At 40.4% G+C, this 24,002-nt stretch overlaps 1 protein-coding gene across 1 annotated transcript in view; it reads left to right on the top strand.

The window, feature by feature from the left end:
• Positions 1-1,193: 1,193 nt before the first annotated feature.
• Positions 1,194-24,002, top strand: part of Pcmtd1 (protein-L-isoaspartate (D-aspartate) O-methyltransferase domain containing 1) — a 35,393-nt gene continuing 12,584 nt past the window's right edge. Inside the window, exons 1-2 of the mRNA XM_005396051.2 lie at positions 1,194-1,624; positions 13,143-13,245. Of these exons, the coding sequence (XP_005396108.1) occupies positions 1,318-1,624; positions 13,143-13,245 (410 nt within the window). The 5' untranslated portion in view covers positions 1,194-1,317. The remainder of the gene's footprint in view (positions 1,625-13,142; positions 13,246-24,002) is intronic.

The raw sequence follows: 24,002 nt of genomic DNA, 5'->3' as shown, positions 1-24,002 counted from the left end.
TGGAGATGAGAAGTAGACTCATTCGGCTTTTGTAATTGAGCTGGAATACATTAAACATGAATGAAGGTGAGAGTTCACAGTAGTTGCCTTACTTCGAAAGCTCTTGAGGAGATGCTAGGGAAGAACCCAGGGGCCCTGGGCGGAGCTGGGCCGCGCCGGTGGGGGGTCTGCTGCACCTCTGGTGGAGCGGCAGCCGCCTGGCTCTGCGGCTGCTCAGGGCCCAGTGCTTTGCCCCGGCGAAGCCAGCAGTGGGAGCACATCCTTGCTGCGCTTGGCTGTCAGGGCGATTGTTTCTGGCCATGGGTGTTTCCTTTCTCACTTTCCGTGTCTCCTCATTGGTTAATTTAGAAATTGATACATTAATTTACTTATTAACTTTATATAGAGCTGAAATTGTGTATTTAATAGTAAGTATTGAAATTCTTTAGTTTATCAAGGCCCACTTAGGTTTGCTTTCAGAGATGCTGAGTTTTATCTCTTAAGGAAGTGTATGTTGTTTGTGTATAGAAATGTATGCAAAAGATTTGTTCTCGCGCTTAGACCATTAAGATTGTTAGTAAAGTTTGTGGTCCTGTTTTTTTTTTGAGACAATGTTTATCAAAGCAGTCTTCACCGTGTGTATATAGAGTTGAGAGTCTGCTTTTTTGGACTTTGTATTTATTGTTGAGGTAGTATATTCTCTGTTAACATTTTAAATCTACGCAGCATACTTTGGAATGGTTGACTTTCTGATGATCAGCTAACTGCTTGTGGAAGTAGGGCTGCTGTGCTGTGAAGAAGCTGTGAGCCTGGCGATGGTGAGCCTGGCTCCGGAACCCGAAAGCCTGGGCCTGAGTCCCAGCAGCGCCGCTCCGCAGAGCAGCACCCGCCGGCCCTGTGCAGCATGGCGAGCCCTTGCGGTGCGGCTAGGTTGGTGACCAAGTTCTAGACTGACTCTGATTGTAATTCGTTGAGGTCCAGCTGTCTTAACATCTCCGTGTTCTAGCTTTCCCATTGTATGGATGAGGTCATGCAGGAAGTACTTTCATGGTCTTTCTAAGAATTTAGAAAAGTATGCTTACATCATTTAATACGATGCCTGGAGCAGAATATATTCTGAAGAAATGATAGATATAATGACGCATATTTAATAAACTGGAATTATTTTTCTCTTGAGGATTAATTTAAACTTGTTTCTTTTTATTTTCTTGCAGGATTAATTTATTTTTGGAAACTAAGTGCAATATTAAAAAGAAAATAAATCACAGTACATTATTGGAAGTCATTTCTACTGATTTTGTTACCTTTTTAAATTTATGATTTGATTTGAATACTATCATGGGAGGAGCGGTGAGTGCTGGGGAAGATAATGACGACTTAATTGATAACCTAAAAGAAGCCCAGTATATCCGCACTGAGAGAGTGGAGCAAGCTTTCCGAGCGATCGATCGCGGAGATTACTATTTGGAAGGCTACAGAGACAATGCGTACAAAGACTTAGCCTGGAAGCATGGAAACATACACTTGTCCGCACCTTGCATTTATTCTGAAGTTATGGAAGCACTGAAACTTCAACCAGGATTATCTTTTCTTAACCTGGGAAGTGGAACCGGATATTTAAGTACAATGGTGGGCTTAATTTTAGGTAATTTTATTTTTGTAAAATTCTATTTTTAAAGTACGCTGAGTTTGTATTACCCTCCACGATTTCCGGGGCTTGTAACGTTGGTATGCTGTGTTTGGAATGTGTGTGCTAAAGTAGTTCTCGTACCTGAATGTGGGAGCGCGAGGTAGGAACCTTGCACAGTTGCAGACTCACTGTAGCTCTTGGAACTGTCTGCGACTCTCAGTCATTGTCTGTGCTTAAAATTGAGCAGGCGGAGGCAGGAAACTGGAGTATTTAATTTCAGGTAAAGTGCTCTTTCTGCTGACATACGAGTGAGTCTCATTTTAAATGGAAGGAGAATTGCACCTTTTTAGAAGAAAAAACGTTATGTGGGATGTAGGGGGTGTGGCAGTGGTAGGGCACAAAGCAAGGGACGCAGAAAAACATAGAGTTTATGTTCATTACGATTCCGGCCTGCTAGCTTGGCACGGTGGGGTATGCCTGTAATCCCGGCCCTCTGGAAAGTTGATGCAGGAAGATCTCAAGATCAAGCCCAGCCTGGGAAATTCAGCCAGACTGTGTCAAAGAATAAAAAGGGGAGACCTGGAGATACAGCTCAGTGCAAAGGCCCGTGTTCAAACCCTGTTGCCAGGGAAGGGGGTTAAATATAAATAACCAGGTCTTCTCTGCTAGACATGGTTTGTAGGCTGAGCACACAGCGGTGGTCAGCAGGGGTGAAGATTTCTGCCCTCGAGGAGCTTAGAGGGTGACATTACACGAAGGGCTAGGCATTTTTATGGCACGGTGCGGGTAGTAAGTGCAGGTGACCGTACCTTGGTCACCCTGTCAGTGCGTCCCAATGCATCATTATACGGGCAGCCAGACCGGGGCACAGAGAGGTTAGGTAATCTACCTGGAGTCCTGTAGCTGGCAGTGGCAGCTGGCAAATGAGGAATGTAGGCGGCAAAAACACGTATGAAGGAAAACCTTTTATGTAAGGGGGTCAGTGATGGGAAAGCTGTTAGAGCTTGAAGAGGCCCAGTCCGCCCACTGTGGCGTGCGTGCCGTAGGTTGCGTTGGGTGGAGGATGAAGAACAGTGAGATTCACGGAGCGGTTTAGTCCAGGCCCACATTTACTGGGGCTTCTGTGTGACAGGCTTTACTGTAGCGCACTGAGGTGTGTGGACAGACTCGGCCCTTTTGAGGAGGGGGCTGCCCTTGCCTGGCGGGATGGGTGCTGGAGTTGCGGCCTGTACGCAGGTTACAGGGATAGACTGTGGTCTCGTTCACAGTGACGGGCCATCACTGAAGGTTTCTGAATAGGTGATGGCCTGTCCTTTCGTAGGGTGACTGTGTGTCCTTGTGTGGACGATAAACTACGTTGCAGCTTGTCCCTTTTAAAGTAATTAATCAGGGTTGCAACTTGCTTTTCCTGCATACTGGCGGAACTTCTGACTGCCTTGGGGAGTGTGGGGGGAGGCAGATCCTGTATACAGGGTCCATAATGCACTGTTTGCCCCGTTGCAAGACTCGGGGGGGGGGCAAGGGTCTCGTTACGTAGCTGAGTGCATCTGCTGGATGCTGCGCCGAGGTGTATGTGTGTATACATAAGACCGACATGTATTGTTTTCCTTGTGATTAGAACTTCTTTGGTGGGAAATACAAATACACTGTAAAGAAGGGCAGGCGAAGCTTAGCCTATAAAACTGATTTTGTAGCTAACCTTGAATCCACCAAGCTTCTGAGGAAGCCTCTGAGCCACCTTGTTCATTTTAGGTCTTTCATGTGTGTTTTAAATTGAGAGCGCAGAACACATCGATGAAAGTCCTGTAGAACCAGATGGAGAGACGGGGCTTACACCCTGTGGTGATGGGAGGCTCCCAGCTGGCGGGGCTGTTACACAAGTCCTCTCCTCAGAGGAAGCTGCAGCACCAGAGCTCCGCCCGGTGCCCTCTCCCGGGCCCCAGACGGGCAGGGGTGCCTGTCGGCAGTGGGGCCCATCTGAGCGTGCGCTTGGCCGTGTGCTTGTGGCAGGCCAGGCTGGCGTGGGGCAGAGCGTCTTTCCGGTTGGTAGCCTCATTCAGGGAGGTGCTGGTAGGTGAGGAGTTCCCCGCTTGGCTTCAGAAACGCAAATGTAGATGCGGGCTGTCAGCAGCCCTTGCTCAGTGAGGGTCAGTTAGCTTTTTCTCCAGGAAATTTCTTACAATTAAAAGACACTTGAAGCTGTTACCCATACATTTCATTTCACCCCACATGTGGAGAAGGGATCACCCCAGCTCTGAAAACCTCTCTGAGAGATGTTCGAGTTTCGAGTTGCAGTGAAACCTGCGCGTTGGTCACTGCTGGAGCGCCATCTCGGCGTTAGGGTCTCCGCACCCTGCGGTACTCGGTTGCTCCTCTTGTCAGCTCCGCGTTCTTCAGACGGCTGCGGAAAAGCAGGCAGGAAGGAGGCCCGTAAGCCCTGCAGTTCTTCCCGGAACTGAATAAACGCCAGACTCGTGACGGCGAGCTCCCGAGTTAGGTAGGGACGATTCCTCTCCATTCCGTTCCTGTCCGTGTAGGAATTCCTTCCCTTTTTTTCTTATATAGCCCAGGATGTAAAAGTGACAGGTTTCTTACTAAATCTGTAACACATAGATTCACCCAACTTTGAGTTTTGTAGTCACTTGCCTAATGTCCTGGCTACTGGGAGTGACTGAAGAGACGACATCATTCCAGCACTGTGGGTGCCGCTCCTTGGGAGCACATGCGTCCTCAAGGTGCAGTAGAGGACGAGCGGGAAATTTACTCCAGCTGCAGAATTACTGTGTTTGGTTTCTGTACTGTCTCCTTACCGCAAGGCAGCCAGTAGGTGCTCTGTGCTGCTGACCCGTACTGCCCCTGACCGCAGGCTCATGCTGCCCCTCTTGCCTTCGTGCGCATGTGCGCGTGCCCAGTCTGCCCCCGCAGCCCCGTTGGCAGAGCTGGGGGTCAAAGACGAGGTCTCGTATGTGTTAGACAAGTGCACCCCCGTGTAGCTGCACCCCGAGTCCTTCTCACACTTCATACTGTTTACGCACTGTAAAGTTGTAAAGTGCAATTCAGTGCTTTTTAGTAAATTTGTGGAGTTTTGTGGAGTTTTAGTAAAATTGTGGAGTAGATTTGTGGAAACATTGCTACAGTCCAGTTTGAAAAAACATCTCTTTTATATCTCTGTAGAATTGTCTTTTTGAACCTTTGAGCTAAATGCAGTAATACAGTGTGCAGTCTTGGTTCTTTCACTTAGCTGTATTTTCAGGGCTCTTCCATGCTGTAACGTGTGAGAACTTCATTCCTGTTCAGGACTTTGTTGTATTGAATAGGTGTGCCAGGTTTTGTTTGTCTGTTCGTCAGCCACGGGTGTTGAGTGAACGGTCTTGGCTGTCAGGGGTAATGCTGCTGTGAGCATTCATGTGCACGTCTTCGAGCGGGGGTGTTTTCTTTCTCTTGGATGGATCCCTAAGAGCGGAGTTCTTGGGCTGTGTGGTAAATTCGTTTAATCTTTAAGACAGGACGCAGATTTTCAGAGGCTGCACTGTCTTCATATTCTCACCAACACCGTGTAAAGTTCTAGTTTCTCATGCACTCGCTGCCACCTCCTTCCGCAGCGTGATAAGCACGTTCCTGCCCCTGAGCCGCGTCCCTGGCCACGTGAATTGTTACGCACTGTAGTTTTAAATTGGCGCGTTGGTCATTCATGAGGTGCAGTGTCTCCTCATGTGCTTGCTGGCCGTGTGCATCTCCTCTGTGGTGACGTGTCTGTCTGTCAGCTTTCTGTCCTTGCGGCAGAATACCTCAGTTTCAGCTTACAGGAGGAGGGGTTACCTTGTCTCCTGGTTTGAGAGGGTTGAGACCATGGTTGGTTAGGTCTGTTTCTCGGCCCATGGGGAGGCAGAGTATCAGGGTGGAGAGGGTGGTGGCCACGGATGAGGGAGGAAGTGGCTGCGTGCTGGAGGGAGACCTGTTGGATGGTGCTAGCACACGTAAGGAGGGTCTTCCTTCCCCCTCAGTTTGCTGCACCATTTGCCTTTTGTCTGTGAAAGTACCGACACACCCGGGTGTGCTTTACTGATTCCCGAGGCAGTTCTTAAGCCAGTCAAATTAGCCATCACGATACTATGCGGAGTTTTTTTCTACTTTTAAATTGGGTTATTTATTGATTTATTTATTGATTTTTTAAATTGGGTTATTTATTATTGATGTGTCTGTCTTTTTGAGACAGGGTCCCTCTGTGTAGTTCAGGCTGGTCTTGAGCTCACCTTGTAGCCCAGGGTGGCCTCAAACTCACAGCAGTCCTCCTGCCTCAGCCTCCTGAGTGCTGGGATTACATGTGCCCAGCACCATGCCCATTGTGTTTATTACAGGCAACATAGAGTAATGAAAAAAAATTAAGAAATAGTAAGAGGTTTTAGAATTCATTTCTTCTGTTTTATTTTCTTATATTATTAGAAAGTATGAAAAAATACCCTCAGTCATATGGAAATTGTTGTAGATGATACTCTGAGTATCTTGAATTTTTATCTTCAGGATAAACCTCTCCCCAGGCTGGAGCATTTATACAATAGTTACTATTTGCAAGTTCTTTTTTTTTTTTTTTTAATTTTAAAAATAAAAGGAAAACATTAACAGGCAGATAACCATTTACAAAATAGCAAAACAGCAATACAAACAATACAGCGTTACAAACAAAGTGGTAGGAAATTAACAATGCTTGTTGTATTACATATTGATATCTTCAAAGTGGTTTCTCATGAAAACAAATAGAGACATGCAATATTGATCAATCAAGGACTCATTAACTGTTTCTTTCAGCAAAGAAATAGGAAACAGTAGATCAACTATGTTAACTGTCCTGTATATACATACATACAAAATTTCTCCTTCTTTCCCTTCTCTTTTTCCACGTCCCAGTTGCCCTTTACCCTTGAGTGTTTTCCTTTCATTTCACAGTGTCTATCATACCTACAAGTTTTTATTAACTCTTTCAGGTTTTGCACTAGTGAGACAGTGGGACCCTTGACAGGGCTTGAGTCCTAAATAGGGCACCAGTTAGTTCTTGGGGAAACTGCAGGCAAATCACTAATTAAGCAAATCACTAATTAAGTTTTCTTTTAAAAAATACATAGATGAGCTTAGGATTTAGGGTTATAATCTGCTTGATGCAAGGACTGGGCCCCAGGAGTTCCCGTTGAGGTGAGGAGCGTAAGTGAGGAAGATTGCTCCGTCCTCAGGACTTCCGGAGCAAAGCTGTCTCTGAAGTTTTATTAGAGGCGATGAATGGTACCTCGACCCCCATTCAGTACGGAATTTAATAAAAGAACACAGGGAAAATTTGCTTCCATTTTATGTTTTATACGAATTTAAAATGTTGAATTTCCAATTCAGTCCTCCTGTCCTTTTCCATGCAAGGGAATTTTTCAACAAATTCTTCCTTTCTCCTGGGCTTGCTTTTTTACGAAAAGTACTTTTTTTCTTAGTTACTTAAGGCAGAAACTTCGGCACCAGTCTCTTATTTTATGCGGTAGGTGATGCACTCACAAGGCCCAGAAATCCCAAATCACCAAGCCGCGTACACTGGAACGCCCCCTCCTCTTCCTCACTGTCCTGCGGCAGTATCCACTCCGTTTCCACAGTGACTGGAGTCCCGAGGGGACTGCAGTCTTCATAGCCCAGGGAGGGTGTTTAGGGGATAATAGGAATAGATGGAGAGTAGTTGTTTGATTCTCATAGATTCTCTCAGACAGCCAAAAATAATAATAAATCAGTTAATATTCTGAGATTTATTTCTGTGGAATGCCTGATCCCCAATATCAGATAAAATAATCTTGACATACACTGTTTTGCCAGTATATTTTAAAATTAAAATGTGAAAAATATGCCCTTTTATGTACTTTGTTTATATCATTTGCCTCTTAGTTGTGGGCTTTTTAATTTGAGACCATAGGTAAATTTATATACTTTATCATTTATTTCTTTAAAATATTTACACATTATGCCAACTGTTCAGAGTACACCAGTGTGTAAGAAGTATTGCTTACCCCTTAAATTGTAATACTTAGGAAATAGCAGTAGAAATATAGTGTTGCTCTTACCAACTGTTCTTCATTTAGTTCAAAAAATTATTTACCAAATATTGATGTTACTGTTACTCCGCTGGCTCTGGCCATCTTCAGGTACTTTAAAAATAAATATGTAGTGGAATAAAGGAGCCGGTGAAAATGGCTTTCAGGGAAAATAATTTCATTGGAAAGAATTTGGGTCGAAATCTGCAGTGGCTGAAATTGTCTTTCACAACTGTTCTCTCTTCTAATTGGACAAATTTATTCTTAGTTTACTGACTTTTCTTTGGTATACACTTAGTCTCTGCCCTAATGTTCCAGTGCACATGTGAGGTATAGTCAGTTAGTTCTGAATATTAACAGCCCCTTAGAAATGTAAATGAGCTCTTATGACATCTGCTGATATTTTGACATGTGTTTGCGTAGGGCCTTGGGTCCATTTTCTGTGACTATTTTAAACCAGTACTTTTAGATCTTGTTTAAACATACTTGTGAGATTCATGTGGGATAGAAAGAAGTAGCTCTCGCGTGTCCGTGGACCGAGAGGGGACTTGAGGATTGCAGCTTCTTTCTGGTGTTTGTCTCAGGAGGCCTTTCCCAACCCTCAAGAGCAGAGAACAAGTCTGTAGTTCCGTGTGCTTCATAATAATTAAGCTGGCATGGCAAGATTCAGTAGAAGTTTTGATAATGTTTGCTTTTAACATGCTTTTTCAGTATTACATAGGATGTAAAAATTTAAAAGAATAAAAAATGTTAGTAAGTAGCAGTACATGAGAGCAGTTTCTCTTAATTACCTAGTATGATTATTTGACCATTTGCTAATTCTATTTTTTCCCCTTATCTACTTACGTAGTATTTTATGTCTGTGTTGCAGGCTATTTACTGGAAAAAAGAATGAAACCTGGTCTTGTCTCCTTAACAAATTTCCCCAGGGAAACTTTGTTATGTGACTAAAGTTAGTAATAAAATATTGCAGTTTACTGAAAGATGTTCTTACACGTGTGCGTTTATCTCACGACTACATAGTAGTTTCGCAGAAACCAGATCACTGATTCATCTACTCCCCCTTGTGGTGAACACTGACTTAGCCCGGAATACTGTGATTTACCATCTTGATGTTACTTTACCAGTGAGAAGAGAGATTTGGATAATCTGAAATACGTCCGAAAAGTCATTTAGATTGGACGTTGTATAGCAGCTGGCGGATGTGACGGGCGTCACAGGCACATGCTAGCTCACCTGCGTGTACCTGGGCCGCCCAGCTCCTGCCCGCAGTCTGCTTTGGCTCTCTGGGCTAGGATGCAGACATCACAGTTACAGTCAAGTAACATTCCATCTGCTTTGTAAGTTCAATTTAAATCTTTACAGGTCACTTTAATGTGTAGTCGGGGTTATGCTTTCTTCTTCTACAACCAGACATCTGGGGAGGGCGTATCATAGTCTCTGACAGTAGTTTGTTACCTGCCTCGTACTTTACAGGATCATCCCAGGGATTCTTCTTATGTAGTGAGAATCAGTCTTGAAAACAGTAACTGAATGGTCTTAGATTGGACAGCAGTTCAGAGGAAGAAGCAAGACTGGGAATCGAGATGTCTGATTTCAAATCCCCTTTCTCACCACTCCAATGTTTCCGCCTGAGTCCTCAGCTGAAATGAGAGACCTTGAACGGTTTTCTCTCCAGAGTTCTAGTTATGTTTGATAAAATGCTTTTTGTCTGTGGCTTTGTCTGTGAACAAGTTTTACACAAACTGAAGACCTAGTTGGCTGCATTCATATTTAGAATGAAGCACTCGGGTTTCCTTGGTCTGTGTCAGGCAGGACTCGGCCACACCGCACTGTCACACATCTGACTGACCTGAGGCTGGTGGAGGCGCAGATGAGAAATGCAGGTACTGCACACACAGTTGGTGTCTGACCTAATACTTGCTGGCCTTTATGGATCAGCTTTGGCTGATGGACTCATTGGAGGATAAATGAGGTTTATGAGATTCCGTTACTACATAAAAAAGTCTGTAGGTACTATATTGAAATTTTGTTCTCTTTGTTGTTATTTACAATAAATGGGCTTTTGCCAGTCTTTTAAAATAATTTCTAGTACTGTATAATATACATAGATATTTATTAATAAATGTATTTGTTTTGATAAACTGACTTCTGTGTATATTTCTTCTGTTTTTCTCTTTAATATTCAGCTGTTAAAGGTAGTGGGCAACTTAGCATTTTCTCTTTTGAAAAATCTGTTACAAAATTAATTCTTTATGTCATAGAAAAATGTTTCATAACATTGGAATCTGTTCAGTACAAAATCAAATTCATGCTTTATCTGACCTGTTCATAGCCTATTTTAAGTACTGTTTCATTTTTTCCATTGATAACTTATACCTTTCTGTTAGATATATATAATATTATTTGTTTATTTGGACATTTATACTCTTACTGATTTTTCAATTCTTTCACTGTCCCATTGTTTTTTGATGGAAAAAGTTACACATGTATGGTTAAAGCATACTTCTGACAAAAGCCTATATTGATGAAAATGTTCATTTCTACCCTAAACCTTTTTCAGTCCCCTTTCTCATAAGCAGCTGTGTATATTTTTTTCTGTTTTCTGTGTCTTATTTTCTGTTGTTTAATGCAGATACCAAATCTGAGTTGTAATAATCAGTATTGCACTGCATTTTTATATACATTTGATGTTTTCTAGTTGTATATCATATTCTAAATAAATGACATACTAGTGACATTGTTATTTAAATTCTGCCTTTTATTAATATAATTCATATTTTTAATTTTCAGTGTTAATTTTCAGACTACTAAGTAATGATTAAGATATTCCTCCATGTTACCTTAAAATTAAGTAGTTTCATTCATTTTTAAAACATACATAAAAAAAATACATGGTTTTTTACTGTAGATAGTAATGTGTTCTACATATGTGTATTTGTGAAACCTTTTATAAATTAATGAAATTATTTTTGTCTCTTGTTGTTAACCATCTTGTGTCAAGGTAATAGGAAAAACATTATTGTGAAAAAATATTCAGAAATTTTCTTACATTTAAGCCCTGCATCTAAAAATTACCATTTTGTTTTTAGACAGCAGAAAGGATAAAGAGACCAGTGGCATCTTTAATAAGGAATAGCTGCCTTCTCCTTTTGACACAGATGCTGAAATTTGTACTTCTTTTAATAAGATGATCAGAAATAAAGGGTAGAAGTCTTAATTTCTCAGCACCTGTTTTTTTGGCGGGGGAGGTTTTTTCCGGTACTGGGAACCAAACTCAGGACCTTGCACTTGCCAGGCAGGCGCTGTGCCGCTGAGCTAAATCCCCAGCCCCAGCACCTGTTTACTGACTGTGTGTCTTCGGTCTTACGGGAAGTGCAGAGTGCCAGCAGCATAGGTCTTTTTTATTGACCTTTTCTCTGTGCAGCCCTAATCTTTTTTCACTGAAGTTTTGGGTTTTTTTTTTTGCTTTTGTTTGGTCGTACTGAAAATAGAACTCAGGGGCGCTCTGCTACCAGAACATATCCCTAGTTCTTTTTATTTTTCATTTGGAGACAGGGTCTTCTAGTTTGCCCACACTGGTCTCAAGTTTGTGTTTCTCCTGCCTCGCTTACCCAACAGCCTGGATTGCAAACATGAGTTACCGTGTTCTAGTTTGGGTTTTTTTTTTTACATGAAGAATACCACTTTATTTGGTTTTTCCTAATATTCTGTATGTTGACCCTTATGGAAATTTTAGGTTCTCAAAGTATTCAGGTTCAATACTATATTTTAAAAGTTATACTACCGTATGTGCCTACATTAAATATTTTGGCACTTTTTGGTGATGGTCTTGGTACACGTGCCAGGCAAGTACTCTGCCACTGAGGTTGGCACTTTTTAAAAAAAAATTGTTTTGGTTTTGCCCAGTTTATCTATAGTAATAATAAGGAATTATATGAGATCTTACATAATTTTTGGACTGATGTTCCAATTTTTAGGTGAAGCCTTTACCAGTTGAAAGAACTCCCAAAAAGGAAGCAAAACATTTAAGATCGCCTTAGTTCATTTTTAAAAATATAAAAACATTGCAAAGGAAGTTTATTTTCTTTGTTGTGATCTGCTGAATCAAGTAGTTTTTAATTTAATCTAACTTTCTAAGTATATTTTTAAAGTAGGATAAAAAAAGGTTTTGTTTTAAACAACACCAAAGTCAGGCATGTAGGCACCCAAGTGTAATCCCAGCAGTCTGGATTCTGTGGGAGGCTGGAGGTTCCAAAGTTCAAGCCTAGCTAGGTGAGACCCTGTCTCAAAGAAGGGGGCGGGGCTGTGGGTGTAGCTCAGTTTGAAATCCCTGGTTCAATCTCCAGTACAGCCAAAAAGCAAATAGAATGGGACAGCAGCATAGCAAGTTAAAGCATTATCCTTCTGTGTTTTTGGCATGAAGATTCTGTCTGAACATTTTGGTTAAATTTTTATGTTCTGGGTATTTCCTAGGTCACAGACCACATCCAAGCGTGATGATTTGTGACTGATTTTTTTGTTGTTAATTTCAAAGTGCTTACTGATCATGAGAACTCCAATGTGCACTGTATTTTTAATGACATTCACTAGGGGGCACCTCCAGAATATGTTTTAGGAAATACATTTCCTAAAAATGCAGAAAATAGACACTTTCTTAGGAGACCAGTCTCGAATTACAGTAAAAAACAGTGTCAAGTAGAAAATGTGGCTGAGTGGATTTCAGAAGTTGCAGAAGAACTAGCGTGCCTACATGACATTGTTACTTTCTTGCTGGTCGTGGGCAGAAAGAAAACTGTCCTTCTGTTCTCAAGGAGCTAGTGTCAGCCTGGGAAGAGCTGCCTGCCCTCATCTACGAAAATGGGTGAGGGGCGTGAGAAAGCCCTCTTCTCACCTCTTCCTGGCGGGTCACTCCGTCTGTGCTCTGGTGGAGAAAGAAGTAACAAGTAGGGTGAAATACACTGGAACAGGAGGGGCCAATCAGATCCTTGCCACTTTCTGCTGAGTCCTGGGACCTCCAAAAGGCACACAGTGGGGGTCTTAGCCCTGGAGACGCTTAGCAGTCACGGGCTGGCAGTGGGGCTCTTCTGACTTCCACATTGTCTGTGTCAGCTCACGATGTCAGAGAGTTACTAGTTTTGAACAGATGTAAAATAATAGTAACCCCGTGTGGATATGGAACGATCCTTTTGGCGGTGGTATTGTGTGATTTGACTGCCTTTGCAGGCCTCTGAAGGTTTCAACCTTACGCACACCAGTATTTTTTTTGGTAGAAAGATCAAGCAAACTTCTGTTTGTTCCTTTCTTACATGAATGTGAATTGATTTCCATTCGCCTTTCACATGTGTGGTCAGCAAGTGATTCCATATTCCCAGCTCTCTTTAAACATTCCTGTGGTAGATAAGTGAACAGACATTGAGAGAGCTTTGTAAGGGCACGTTATTAATATTTTTTTAAAAATGCTGCTACAATTGCAGGTCCTTTTGGAATAAATCATGGAATTGAACTTCATTCAGATGTGGTGGAATATGCCAAGGAAAAGCTGGAGAGTTTCATCAAACATAGTGATAGCTTTGATAAGTAAGTATTTATTCCTGTACTATTGCTTTGAAAGCACTTGATAGATATGTGTAATCTTTCTGTTCTTAAACACTGTTAGCTTATTATTTATGGATCCTGACTCGCTCAGTTGAATGTAGCCAAAATTAATGTGTTATAAAATGAGAAAAAATTAGGAAAGTTACCCTTAGTCCCTGTAATTTTATAGTAAATTATAAATAAAATTTAATAACTTTATACTTCTAGCACTTACGAATACATTTCTGTTTGTCAATATACAAGTAGCTTTTCTGGTGATAAACCATAAAGTTGCTTGTGGTTACAGTATTTTCTTGACCTGGTTTTAAACCTTTTGGACAGTAATTTAATAGTTCTATTTATAACAGAAGTATGGTACCTGGCAGCTTTCAGATGACTTCCTTTAAAATATCCAGGCACTTTGTTATATACCCAGAAGAAGTTGTCATATAATGCATTGATGCATCTTTTGTTAAGACTGTGTTTGTGCAAGTTACAGAACCGTTGTTTTGAACGTACACTCTCCTGGAGAAGTGCTGCCCTGGCCTTGGCCCTTGGGCTGGCAGGAGTCGGTTTGGTGTGTAATCTTACGCAGATCTGCCTTGACGGTCCTGTGGAGCAAGGAATCGTCCTATGCCGATGCCCAGGAACCGTGAAATTGTGGAAAATCTGGAGGGCTTTCACATCTTCCATTTTTCTGCATCACTTGTCATGTTTTTAAAGAGAGAAAGTCCCAGAAAGGATAGGAAACACACGCTTAGTCACTTTATGGAACAAAGTTTTAGTGCAGGAGCGGAGTTCCAACGTGACTTTGTGGGGTAGCCCGACTGCCTCTGCAGCCCCTTCCTGTGATTCACCGTCCCTGTGAGAAACTTGGGGAGACGGGCCAGAACTGAGTTTCCCCTCGAGAGCTGGCCTGGAGGACAGTGTCGCATTCACTCCTTTGCCATTGCTGTTTGTGTCTAGTGGCCTCTGAACAGGAAGCAGCATACTGAGGCTGAGTCCTCAGTACTCGGAGAGAGGGCAGAGTCTCGGGCCTTCACTACCCCGGGTGGGGGGTTGGAAAGGCCCAGACTTTTTATAACTAACATGAGATTTAAACAAGTCACTTCAACTTTGTCTTCTTTGTACTTCTTTATAAATAATTAACATGTAGTTTGCATTCTCAGTCATTTTTCAATTGCTTACTCTGTTGGTTCATATTTTATTTCAGAAAAAGCGTTTAACAGAAATGAAAGTTTTTAGTCTGATTTATTTGTTAAGAAATTGGTGTTTCATTTTGGTATACCTTTGTGTCTCATTTCCGCCCTGTGATACAATATTGTATAGTTAATGGGACTGTAAAATTTTTAAAATTCATTGAATTACTAGTAACTGTATGTTTTTATGTTAAATTAACATACACATAAGGGCTTTTAAAATATATTTGAAATTAAAAATTAAAAACTATTAGTAAATTCAAATGCATAAAATCTTTCATAAGGTGTGTTCTGCAGTAAGCTGGTACATAGTAGATTTCATGTGTGAATACATGAAGATAGATAATTCAGTTCTAGACCAGTAGTCGGGGGGAAAGACGAGGCAAAACTTCGAATCACTGAAGCAACTCTGTTCGAGTTTATTGCTCACAAATGTGTGTGCTTCTAAGAAATAAAATGATTTGCGTCATGTCTGCCTTGATGTAATTTAAATATTAATCCATACCACAGGTAATTTTGAAAGCTATATATGAATGTTTCAATTTTAAAAATTTAAAAATTATTTTCATGTAATTATAAAGTGATAAAATTTCTTTGACTTATATTTCTTGAGTTTTGCTCTTACTGTGTTACGCAGATTTGTCATTCATAAAATAACAGTCATACAATTGACCTAAATGTTTCTCAAAATGTTAACATTACTGTTGTCTTAGTTATAATAATTAACTAGGCCTTGTAGTACAACTTATTTTTTAACAACTTTTTTGGAACATTCTTAAACTAGTCTGAAGAAGACAATTGAAATTTTATTCTTGTTTTTAAAGTAGTGTTCTGAAATATTGACGTAATACATGTCAGATTACAAAAGTGCTTTGTGTACAAAGAATAGCAGAAACTAGGAAAATGTCTTATTTTATAGAAAGTAGTTGAGTGATTGGAAGTACTCAAAATTGTTAGTTTATATGGCAGGTTCTAAGTATTTTTGATAATTTCTTTTGGAAATTGAAATTACAAAGATACAGTAGTTTTTTTATGTCCTATTAGTGTTTTGATGATTTTATGATTTTTCTTGATGTTTTGGGAGTAATAGTCCTACTTATTTTCAATTTTTACCTTTTTTTTTTTTTTTTTTTTTTTTTTTTTTTGGTATTTTTCTGGTACTGGGAATCAAACTCACGACGTTGCACTTGCCAGGCAGGCACTGTGCCACTGAGCTAAATCCCCAGCCCAGTATTTTCAATTTTTAAAAAGTTTAAAATCTTGGCTGTATAAGCTGGGTGTGGTGGCACGTGCTTGTAACCCCAGCAGCCAGGGAGGCTGACCCGACAAGCACAAGTTTGAGGCCAGGATGGGCTCAGGTTAGCAGTTTCGTGAGACCCTGTCCTAAAGTGAAACTGAAAGGGAGGGCACTGAGGGTGTAGCTCTGAAGGGCCTGAGTTGTGTCCTCAGGGCTGCAAAACAAAACAGCCGGACAAATTGTTGTGCAAAGTGGTACTAAAGGTGCTCCTTCCAAGCAGTGTCAGTGTATTGAAAGTGTCATTGAAAGTCATATTTTAATTAACGAAATACAAAGTAACTGGGAACAGTTAATTGTTACTCATGTTTTTGTATCAGGTTATCCCTGGTTATATTTAAAACTTACTACTCTGTGGGTATTTATCCTGTTGGTTGGAATCTTTATCACCCCCTTAGAAACAGTGTTGTCGCGGACCTTATGGTTTAAACTGCACTTCTGAAACTTCCTTATGTACAGTCATTGGATATTAGAGTGAGCTCCCTAGTACAACAGATGGGGTAGCGTGGAGTCCGTGATCTAATCAGCACTGGAATACATAATGTAAGAGTATTGGCGAAAACTACAAACAAGTGGTTCGGGGTATGGTCAAAGCTTTGTATGTGTTGAAAATATTACTACTTCTTTAGATAAAGGAATCATTTCATGTGCTTTTAAACTTTCTATGTACTAGTCGTTTGTCCGCAAATGACGTAATTTGAAATGGCTACTCCTAGTTTACTCTCCTTGGATATGGGAGAAAAGAGCTCTTAGGTATGGATTTAGTCTTTGGATATGTGTGCTGCAGATTTACTGAAGTGCTCTCGTAAAAGTCATCTGATTTCAAGAGCTGTCTAAAACTTTGCCAAGCCTTTGCCTCAAACTGCCAGATAGTAAACTTTCAGGCTTTGTGAAGTTCTCTTTTGTGACCGTTGATTTTGCCTTTCAAGGAAAGAAGTGGCCATACTCCGTAAGAGAATGAACGGATATGGACGTGTCCCATTAACACTTCACTCTCAGAAATGGGTGTAGACGGTCTTGGCCTGCTGTCATTTGTCTGCTGATCCGGGTTGTACTCTTCACACACTGTCCAGAACATTCTCCTCAGTTTATTTTGATCTAGAGAAGCCTTATTTGCCTAGGACGAGGAGGATCCTAGGCATCTGGCTTTTGTAAGGGAAGGAAGAGGTTGGAGAAAGTCTGATTACACAAACCAGTATTTGTGCGTGTGCAGTAGAGTAATATACAAAGTGACCTTTCCGGCTGTAATTGCCTGGAAGAGCGCATCGCTTAAAGGAGTCTGGATTGCAGACTTTCACCCTGTGGGTACACCACTTTGAAAATGAGTTGGTGGTTAGTGGAACATTTACTTACAGCTGCACGTATATATGTACCTGACGCACACACGTATGTCCGTGACTGGGCCTCCGGTGCATGCAGCAGACTGCCGTGTCTTTGTCAGTAGCTCCTGTTCCCATTCCTTCCACGGTGGCTTTTGCTCTGCTTTTGGAAATGCTGTGGTATCAAACAAATGACGGCTGTATAGTTCGAGTCATTGGAGGTTTCCGGTCCATACAGATATGGGGGTTGTTGTTTCTGTATGGGTGACCACTTAAATAGGGCATATAAATAATGAAGACAGTGGGGAGATGATAAATAGTATCTGCTATGTGTTGTCTACTCATATCCATAATTTTAGAGGCAGTATTGGTGTGTACATTTCTAAGATGGGAAAACCTGAGCTAGCAAGCCTTTCTTACCTGACTCTGACCATGTAAAAATGTATTCTAACATTTTATCACAGCAGTAAGCTACTGTCAATGAATTAAAGCCTGGTAACTCTGCATCAGTTATAAAATTTGAAAGAGAACCTTTATTTTTATCATTTTCTTAAACTTAGAATTACAAAATGCTGTTAATAATGTGGTTAAATTCACAGTAGTGTTCACATTAAAAAAATCAACCTATCTTGTTCACTGGAAAGACGTATGGCTTGAGTTTTTATTAGGCCTGAAGATGATTGAGAGAAGCAATTCATGGTTCATATTAGCTGTGTTTAAAAGGATGCAGTTAATGTATAGCAGTATCAGTATCCTAATGTTTAGGTTCTAGGTTCATTTTCCCTGTGACTTGTTTGAAAATTAAATGCTTTTATGTTCGGTCAACTTTTATCAGTAGAGTAGTTCACTGTTTCATCTTTAAGAGAATTAAGGCATACTTGAAGTAATTTTACTCTACATGATTCATTATACATTCAATGCCATTTCTCAGATATTTGCATATTTTGATATGAATATTATGAATTATGTTCAGAAGTATTTTTGTAAGAATTGTTACAAGTTGTGAACATATTTTTTAATCATGAAAACTATACCTTGAGACTGGAGACTCTTCAAAGTGTAGTGATCAGGGCTATCTATCAGTTATATATATACTGGTTTCCATTAAGAATGACACGGGGAAAGCTTAAAACACATTGCTATTGTTTAAATACAGGAAGGTTCAACTTTATATGACTTATATATCACATTTTCTGTAAAATATTTAGAGATTGTTTTTATTCCTGTGGATTTCCTTAAGGCTTTATTTAATGAAAAATCACTGTATAATTTATTCCCAACCCTTTTCTTTGGATAATGCTTGAATTCTGATAAGAGTTTGATACAGTTGGAAGGGAAAACCCTTGAAAAGGTAAACTTTTTTTAAAAAATTTAATTGATAATTTAATTGCTGGCCATAACAACATTTGAGTAGTGTAAGTATTTGAAGATCAAGAGTTTAACATTTCCCTGGGTCATGTCCCTCCACAAAGGTCTAAAGTTTTGTCTTTTTTTTTTTTTTTAAATAGTCATGTCTGTTAAATTCAAATACTTATTTTAACAAAATGTTTTAAGGAAAAGAAGGTGTTCTAATTCATTTTCCAGGTTGTTTTGAATGAGGTGTGAGAACAAGATAGGACCTTTCCCGTGTCCTTTATTCCACTGGAATTGTTGTCTAAAGTTTCAGTGACAGTGTCCTGTGGCACCTGATAAACTAGGTGTGCAAATTGTCAGTCCCCACTTCACAGCGTATTGAAGGGGAATGTTGTTTTCTCTACTCTCAGTCAGCTCCTAGACCTAGACTATCCGTCTAAGAGGGAAGCTACAGGGCAAGGCTAGGTCACCCTGATCTCCTAGCAGCTTATCAAAAGAATTATATGGGCAAGTTGGCAAGGTCCCTGCTGTGAACGAAGTCATCTGTCCGTCTCAAGATGAAGATACACCATCATGCTCCTGCAAAGAACCCACTGCTGAGGTAAGTGATTAGAATCCTGGTCTTACTTTGGGCCAAGGTTCATGTTCTAAAACAAGATACCTGTCTGCTCTGTATTCTCTTAGAAGGGATTTTCAGTGTACATTTGGTAAGAGTATGTCAAATATTTTTTCCTCTTTGCATGAGAGAGTAAAAAAAGTCATTGAATTTTCAGGTTTCCATTAACAGATGATTATACGCCGAGCGTCAGTGGGTTTGTGGTGGTTACACACATTTTAGGGGTGTAAATTTTTTTTTCTACATACAGAAGAAAACCTTTTTTAGTAGTCTTTATTGAGGAACATGAGTTATCCCTGAGAAACTTCCTTTTAAAAGATTTCTTAGGATAAAAAGATTGCTAATTTCATCTTACATACCTGTAGACATAAAATTTTAATGGACTCCTAATTTAAGTATAAAAACTAGGGAAGGCGCACAGAACTATTAACAGGTAATTATAGCCACATTAAAAGCTACTTTGGTAGCCTTATCATTTTTTCTTCTCAGGTTTCATTTAATGTGTGGTTGACGTGAAAAGATGGAATTCTGATTTCCTTTTTCACTATTTGTAAACCTGATTTATAGGTGTAAATTTACAAATATGATTTTGTAATAAATTGACAGTTTCTGGTTAGTTCATTGCTAAATCTTACTATATTTGTGGTCTAAAATATGTCCTTTGTTTCTATATATTTTACAAACTTAAGTAAGATACAGGTTTTGGAAGATAGTCAAAACCTAAGAGAGAAAAATACTGTATTTTCTACTCTCCTGGGGTTTATCCGGAGCAGTTGTAGGTTACTCTGTTCAATAAACTTGTAGTCACCACTTACGCTCTTGACCAGTCATTGTGTTTATCTCGCACATAAATGAGCATATCCATAAACATTAGCCATTTCCCTCAAATTACCCATAGACTTTGGAAAAAAATAAGCAGTAGAATTTTGGTCATTGTGTAACCTCAGGGGTGTTATATTTATTTACATGAAATGCTCCTACAAAAACAAGCCGTTAATCTAGTAGATCAGAATACAAAACATTTAAAATTCTTCTAGTCAGAAGTGCTAAAACTCATCTGTAAGTACTTCAATTAGTAAAGTTAATCCATAATCCACTTACAGATTTTGTTTTGTTTTTTTGGGGGGTAGGGTGGTCCTGGGGATTGATCCAACGGCACTATACCAGAGTTATAGTCTCATCCCTTTTTTAAAATGTAATTTAATTTAATTTTTTATTATTATTTTATTTCGAGACAGAGTCTTTCTTTGGGCTTTGTACCTAAAATCCTAGTGCCTTAGCTTCCCAAGTACTTGAGATTTCAGTCCTGTACCACCATTGCTGGCATCACTTACAGTTCTTTTTTGGTTTTGTTTTGTTTTGTTTTTAGTGTAGCAATGTGAAAGTTACTTTATTAACCAACTGTAGAAGATTCACGTAGTATGAGTAGAAAAGGTTAAGCCATAGTAGTAAGTGTATAAACAACCCCTAGGCAGGGCACTGTCTATGTCGACATTTTTCTTGTGATACTGAATTGATAAGTGTTACAGTTTTCTTGTACTATGTTTGACATACGAGTTCTCTATTTTCTGGATCTTTTAGTGCCAACATTTTCTCCCAGTTTTACCCAAGTTCCTCAGTTTTTGTAAGTTTTTTAAATTTAGAAATGGTCCAGTCCTTTTGGAGTATTGTCTGAAATTCAAGTAAGTTTTCAAACTTGAGTATTCTGGTAAATTACTATGTTAAATGAGAATACAAAGATTGTATTGGTTAGAAGTATATATTCTATTCGTATTAGTAGAGATTATTTATTGGAGATTTTTCTCTGTAATGATCCTTTGAAATACTCTTTAGAAAAATGTACTTGTTCTGATCTCCATCAGAAGGGAAAACATTGAGATCTTTAGAAAGGCCAAAAAAAAAAAAAAAAAAAAAAAAAGAACAACCCTTTCAGTTATTTGACAGTGAATTTATTCATTAAAGGCAAGGACATTTTTGTTTTTTAGGATTTGAGTTTGCTTTTTTTGGCATGTTGATAGATTCATAAATTCTATAACATGAATCTATAGTTATTGCAATCAATTTAGTAAAATGTGAACCATCATATTCCTCTACAGAGTCCCACAGCCCAGGCAAATTTCTCCTACAGTTGATATTTTTGTGATAATCATATTTAACTTGTCAAATTTGGGCTCATACTCAAAGTTCTTAAGTAGAAAAGTTTAGACAAAACACTTGTATTTTCTACATGGTTCATTTATTTAATAAATGTATTTTGAGGACCATAATAGGCCATAGAGATAGAATTAAATTCAGAAGAAATATTCACACATACCTGGAAAATGTTTCAAAGGGAATCGTGTTAAGGAGAAAGTATTTGAAGCACCTATTTACCCATAATAGTAGAAGGCTAGTTGTTTAGTATTTTCCTTTTATATGACTATTGAAACATAAAATGTATATATTATAATACAAAAATACAAAAAATTACTGGGATTTTTCTTTCATTTTTTCTTGTACTGTTTGATTTTTTTTGTTTGTTTGTTTTTTTTTTTTTTTTGGTTTTTCTCCGGCACCGGGAACCGAACTCACGACCTTGCGCTTGCCAGGCAGGCGCTTTGCCGCTGAGCTAAATCCCCAGCCCCTGTTTGAAAATCTGTATGAATTTCATACCGCACACTGGATTTTGAACTGGCTATATTTTAAGGGCCTATTATCCCACCTTGGAGAGAGTAGCTGCAGAGTGTCCTGTTTTAGTTTTCAGATCACAGTTTGTAATTTCTCAGGGAACATTTCTCTAATCCCCTGTCAGTTTCCTTTTGTCCTCAACCTTAAGGGAATCATCCTCTTCTGTGTCACAGTTGTAAATTACACTTTAACAGATGGGGTTGTTTGATGCGTGTCCTTTCTGCTGGGTGTAGGCACGAGTGTTTCCCATTGCGATCTCAGTCACTGCCCCCAGCTGATGCTGAATAAATAGTATCTGACAAAGGAATTATATAATTATTGCTATTAGGTAACTTGATATGACATTTTTAATTTTAAAATAGGACATTAAATTCTAGTGATGAGAATATAAAATATCACTATTATGAGTAGTCTTAATTGTGAATTACTTATTGGTAATGTCTTTTAATCAGTAAGAAGCTTTTTAAACTGAGCATATTTTTAATTGATTTAATGGAGTTGATGATAAGAGAAGTTTAATCCAGATTTTTGGCCATGGGGTGATACTGGGGATAGAACCCAAGGCCTGTCCACTGAGCTAGATCCCTAACCCGTTTTTCATTTTTTATTTTTGCAACCAGTTTTCAAAAAGTCAGTGAACTTTTCAGGAGCAGCTTGAATTTGTAATCCTTCTGCTGTGCTGGGATTATAGGTGTGCGCCACCATACCCAGTTCACAATTTTTTGATTGCTTAAATTCCCTTAGTTATAGTCACCTTGAAAATTACAAAAATGAAAGCCTTTAAAATAAATTTTCATAAGGGTGAAGATTTTTAGGTAGAATTTATTGACAGTAGCTTTAAGAAGAATTCTTTTGGTTAATTTGATAAAATGACTAAACTATGTGATCCACAGTATCTACTTAAAAGCAAAAAAGTTTATTTTGACTGTTAAGTTATCAGAGATTGTACCCTATTCTGGTACATGTGAGAAATTAAGTATGACCCCTAGGCTAGATAGCTCATGTTTCAGAGAAGGTAGTAGTTTCCGCTGTGAAAGGAAGCGGGAAGGGAAGGGCACGGTGCGTCGCTAGGCGCAGGGTGTCCGAACGCTGCGGTCCGGCCTGGATGCTGTGCACACGCTGGGCAGAGCTGGGAAGTGGCCCTGAGAGGCCGCTTGGCGGTGGAACCTTGGTCTTGGTGTCGCGTTGCCCTGAGAGAATCCCAGGACTGCGTACCCGAGGGGACGAGGTTTATTCCGGCTCCTGTTCCCGAGGCTCGGAGTCCAGGCTGCAGCGTGGGCGTCCGCGCACCTAACGCGGCGGTGTCCTTGCGTGCCGGGGCTGGCGCGAGCGCCGCGAGCGGGGTCCGCAAGCGGCCAGACGCGGAGTGAGGACCGAGCCGGGCCGCGGCGAAGGCTTCGGGCACGTCGGCTCAGGCCCGTGCACGCGCAGGAATCGCGTGTAAGGGCGTTTCCCGCGGGCTAGTGGCCTCCCGGGGGGCCCCACCTCCGGAAGGGTGCCCCCACCTCTCAGCGTGGCCAGGCGGGACCCCGCTTCTGACGCACGGGTCCGTGGGGACACGCTCACACCGTGTCCGCCCGGTAGCAGCCCTAAAGACGCATGGCGTGCTGGGAAGCCTACCCTGGCTTCATGCGGTAGGAGCGAAGTGACGGGAGAGACGGCCTGAGAAGGGCGAGCAGGGAGGCGGCCGCCGAGTATTAGCACAGTGGTGGCGCGCGGGTGCGGGGTGAGGGGTGGCGTGCACGCTGCCCGCGCCCCCACTCCCACGGCCGTTCCCCTCCGCGCCCTCCACCCGAGAGAGGAGAGTCAGGACTAGGACTCCCGTCAGGTTCTTCCGTAAACGTGTGTTCTTAGTGTTTGTGCGTTTTAGTGAATTTTAATGGAAACTTGTGTAACAAGTCCACCATCAATTACCAAAGGGCAAGATGTATTTTCCAAAGTAAAAATGCTTGTGATTCAAAGCAGTGTCATTTTAACTGTACGCCAAAGCTTTTAATGTAAACTGTTTCATTCTCAAAGCTTGATTTTGCTGTATAGTCACATTAACTATAATCTTACGTTAAGAATGACTTTAAAAGGCTACATGTTACCAGTACGTTGGAGTTTTTACATGTTATGTATTAAAGTCTTTTCAGTTTTGTTTGTCAGAATTTAAGAAATAAAGTAGAAATCTAAATAGGGTAGCTTATAAAACCATAACTCTGTGTACCATGAACCAACACTGTAACCAGAAGCAAGTGGCCTCTGAGCTTCAAACCGCATGTCTCCTTTAGAAAAAACAGTATTTATTCTGTCTTCTGTCCTAGCCAAAA

Source organism: Chinchilla lanigera, unplaced genomic scaffold (genome assembly GCF_000276665.1).
Source record: "Chinchilla lanigera isolate Chin_1 unplaced genomic scaffold, ChiLan1.0 scaffold00053, whole genome shotgun sequence".
Lineage (NCBI taxonomy): Eukaryota > Metazoa > Chordata > Mammalia > Rodentia > Chinchillidae > Chinchilla > Chinchilla lanigera.
Note: the sequence above shows the minus strand (reverse complement) of the source record. Positions and strands in the feature narration are given on the sequence as shown.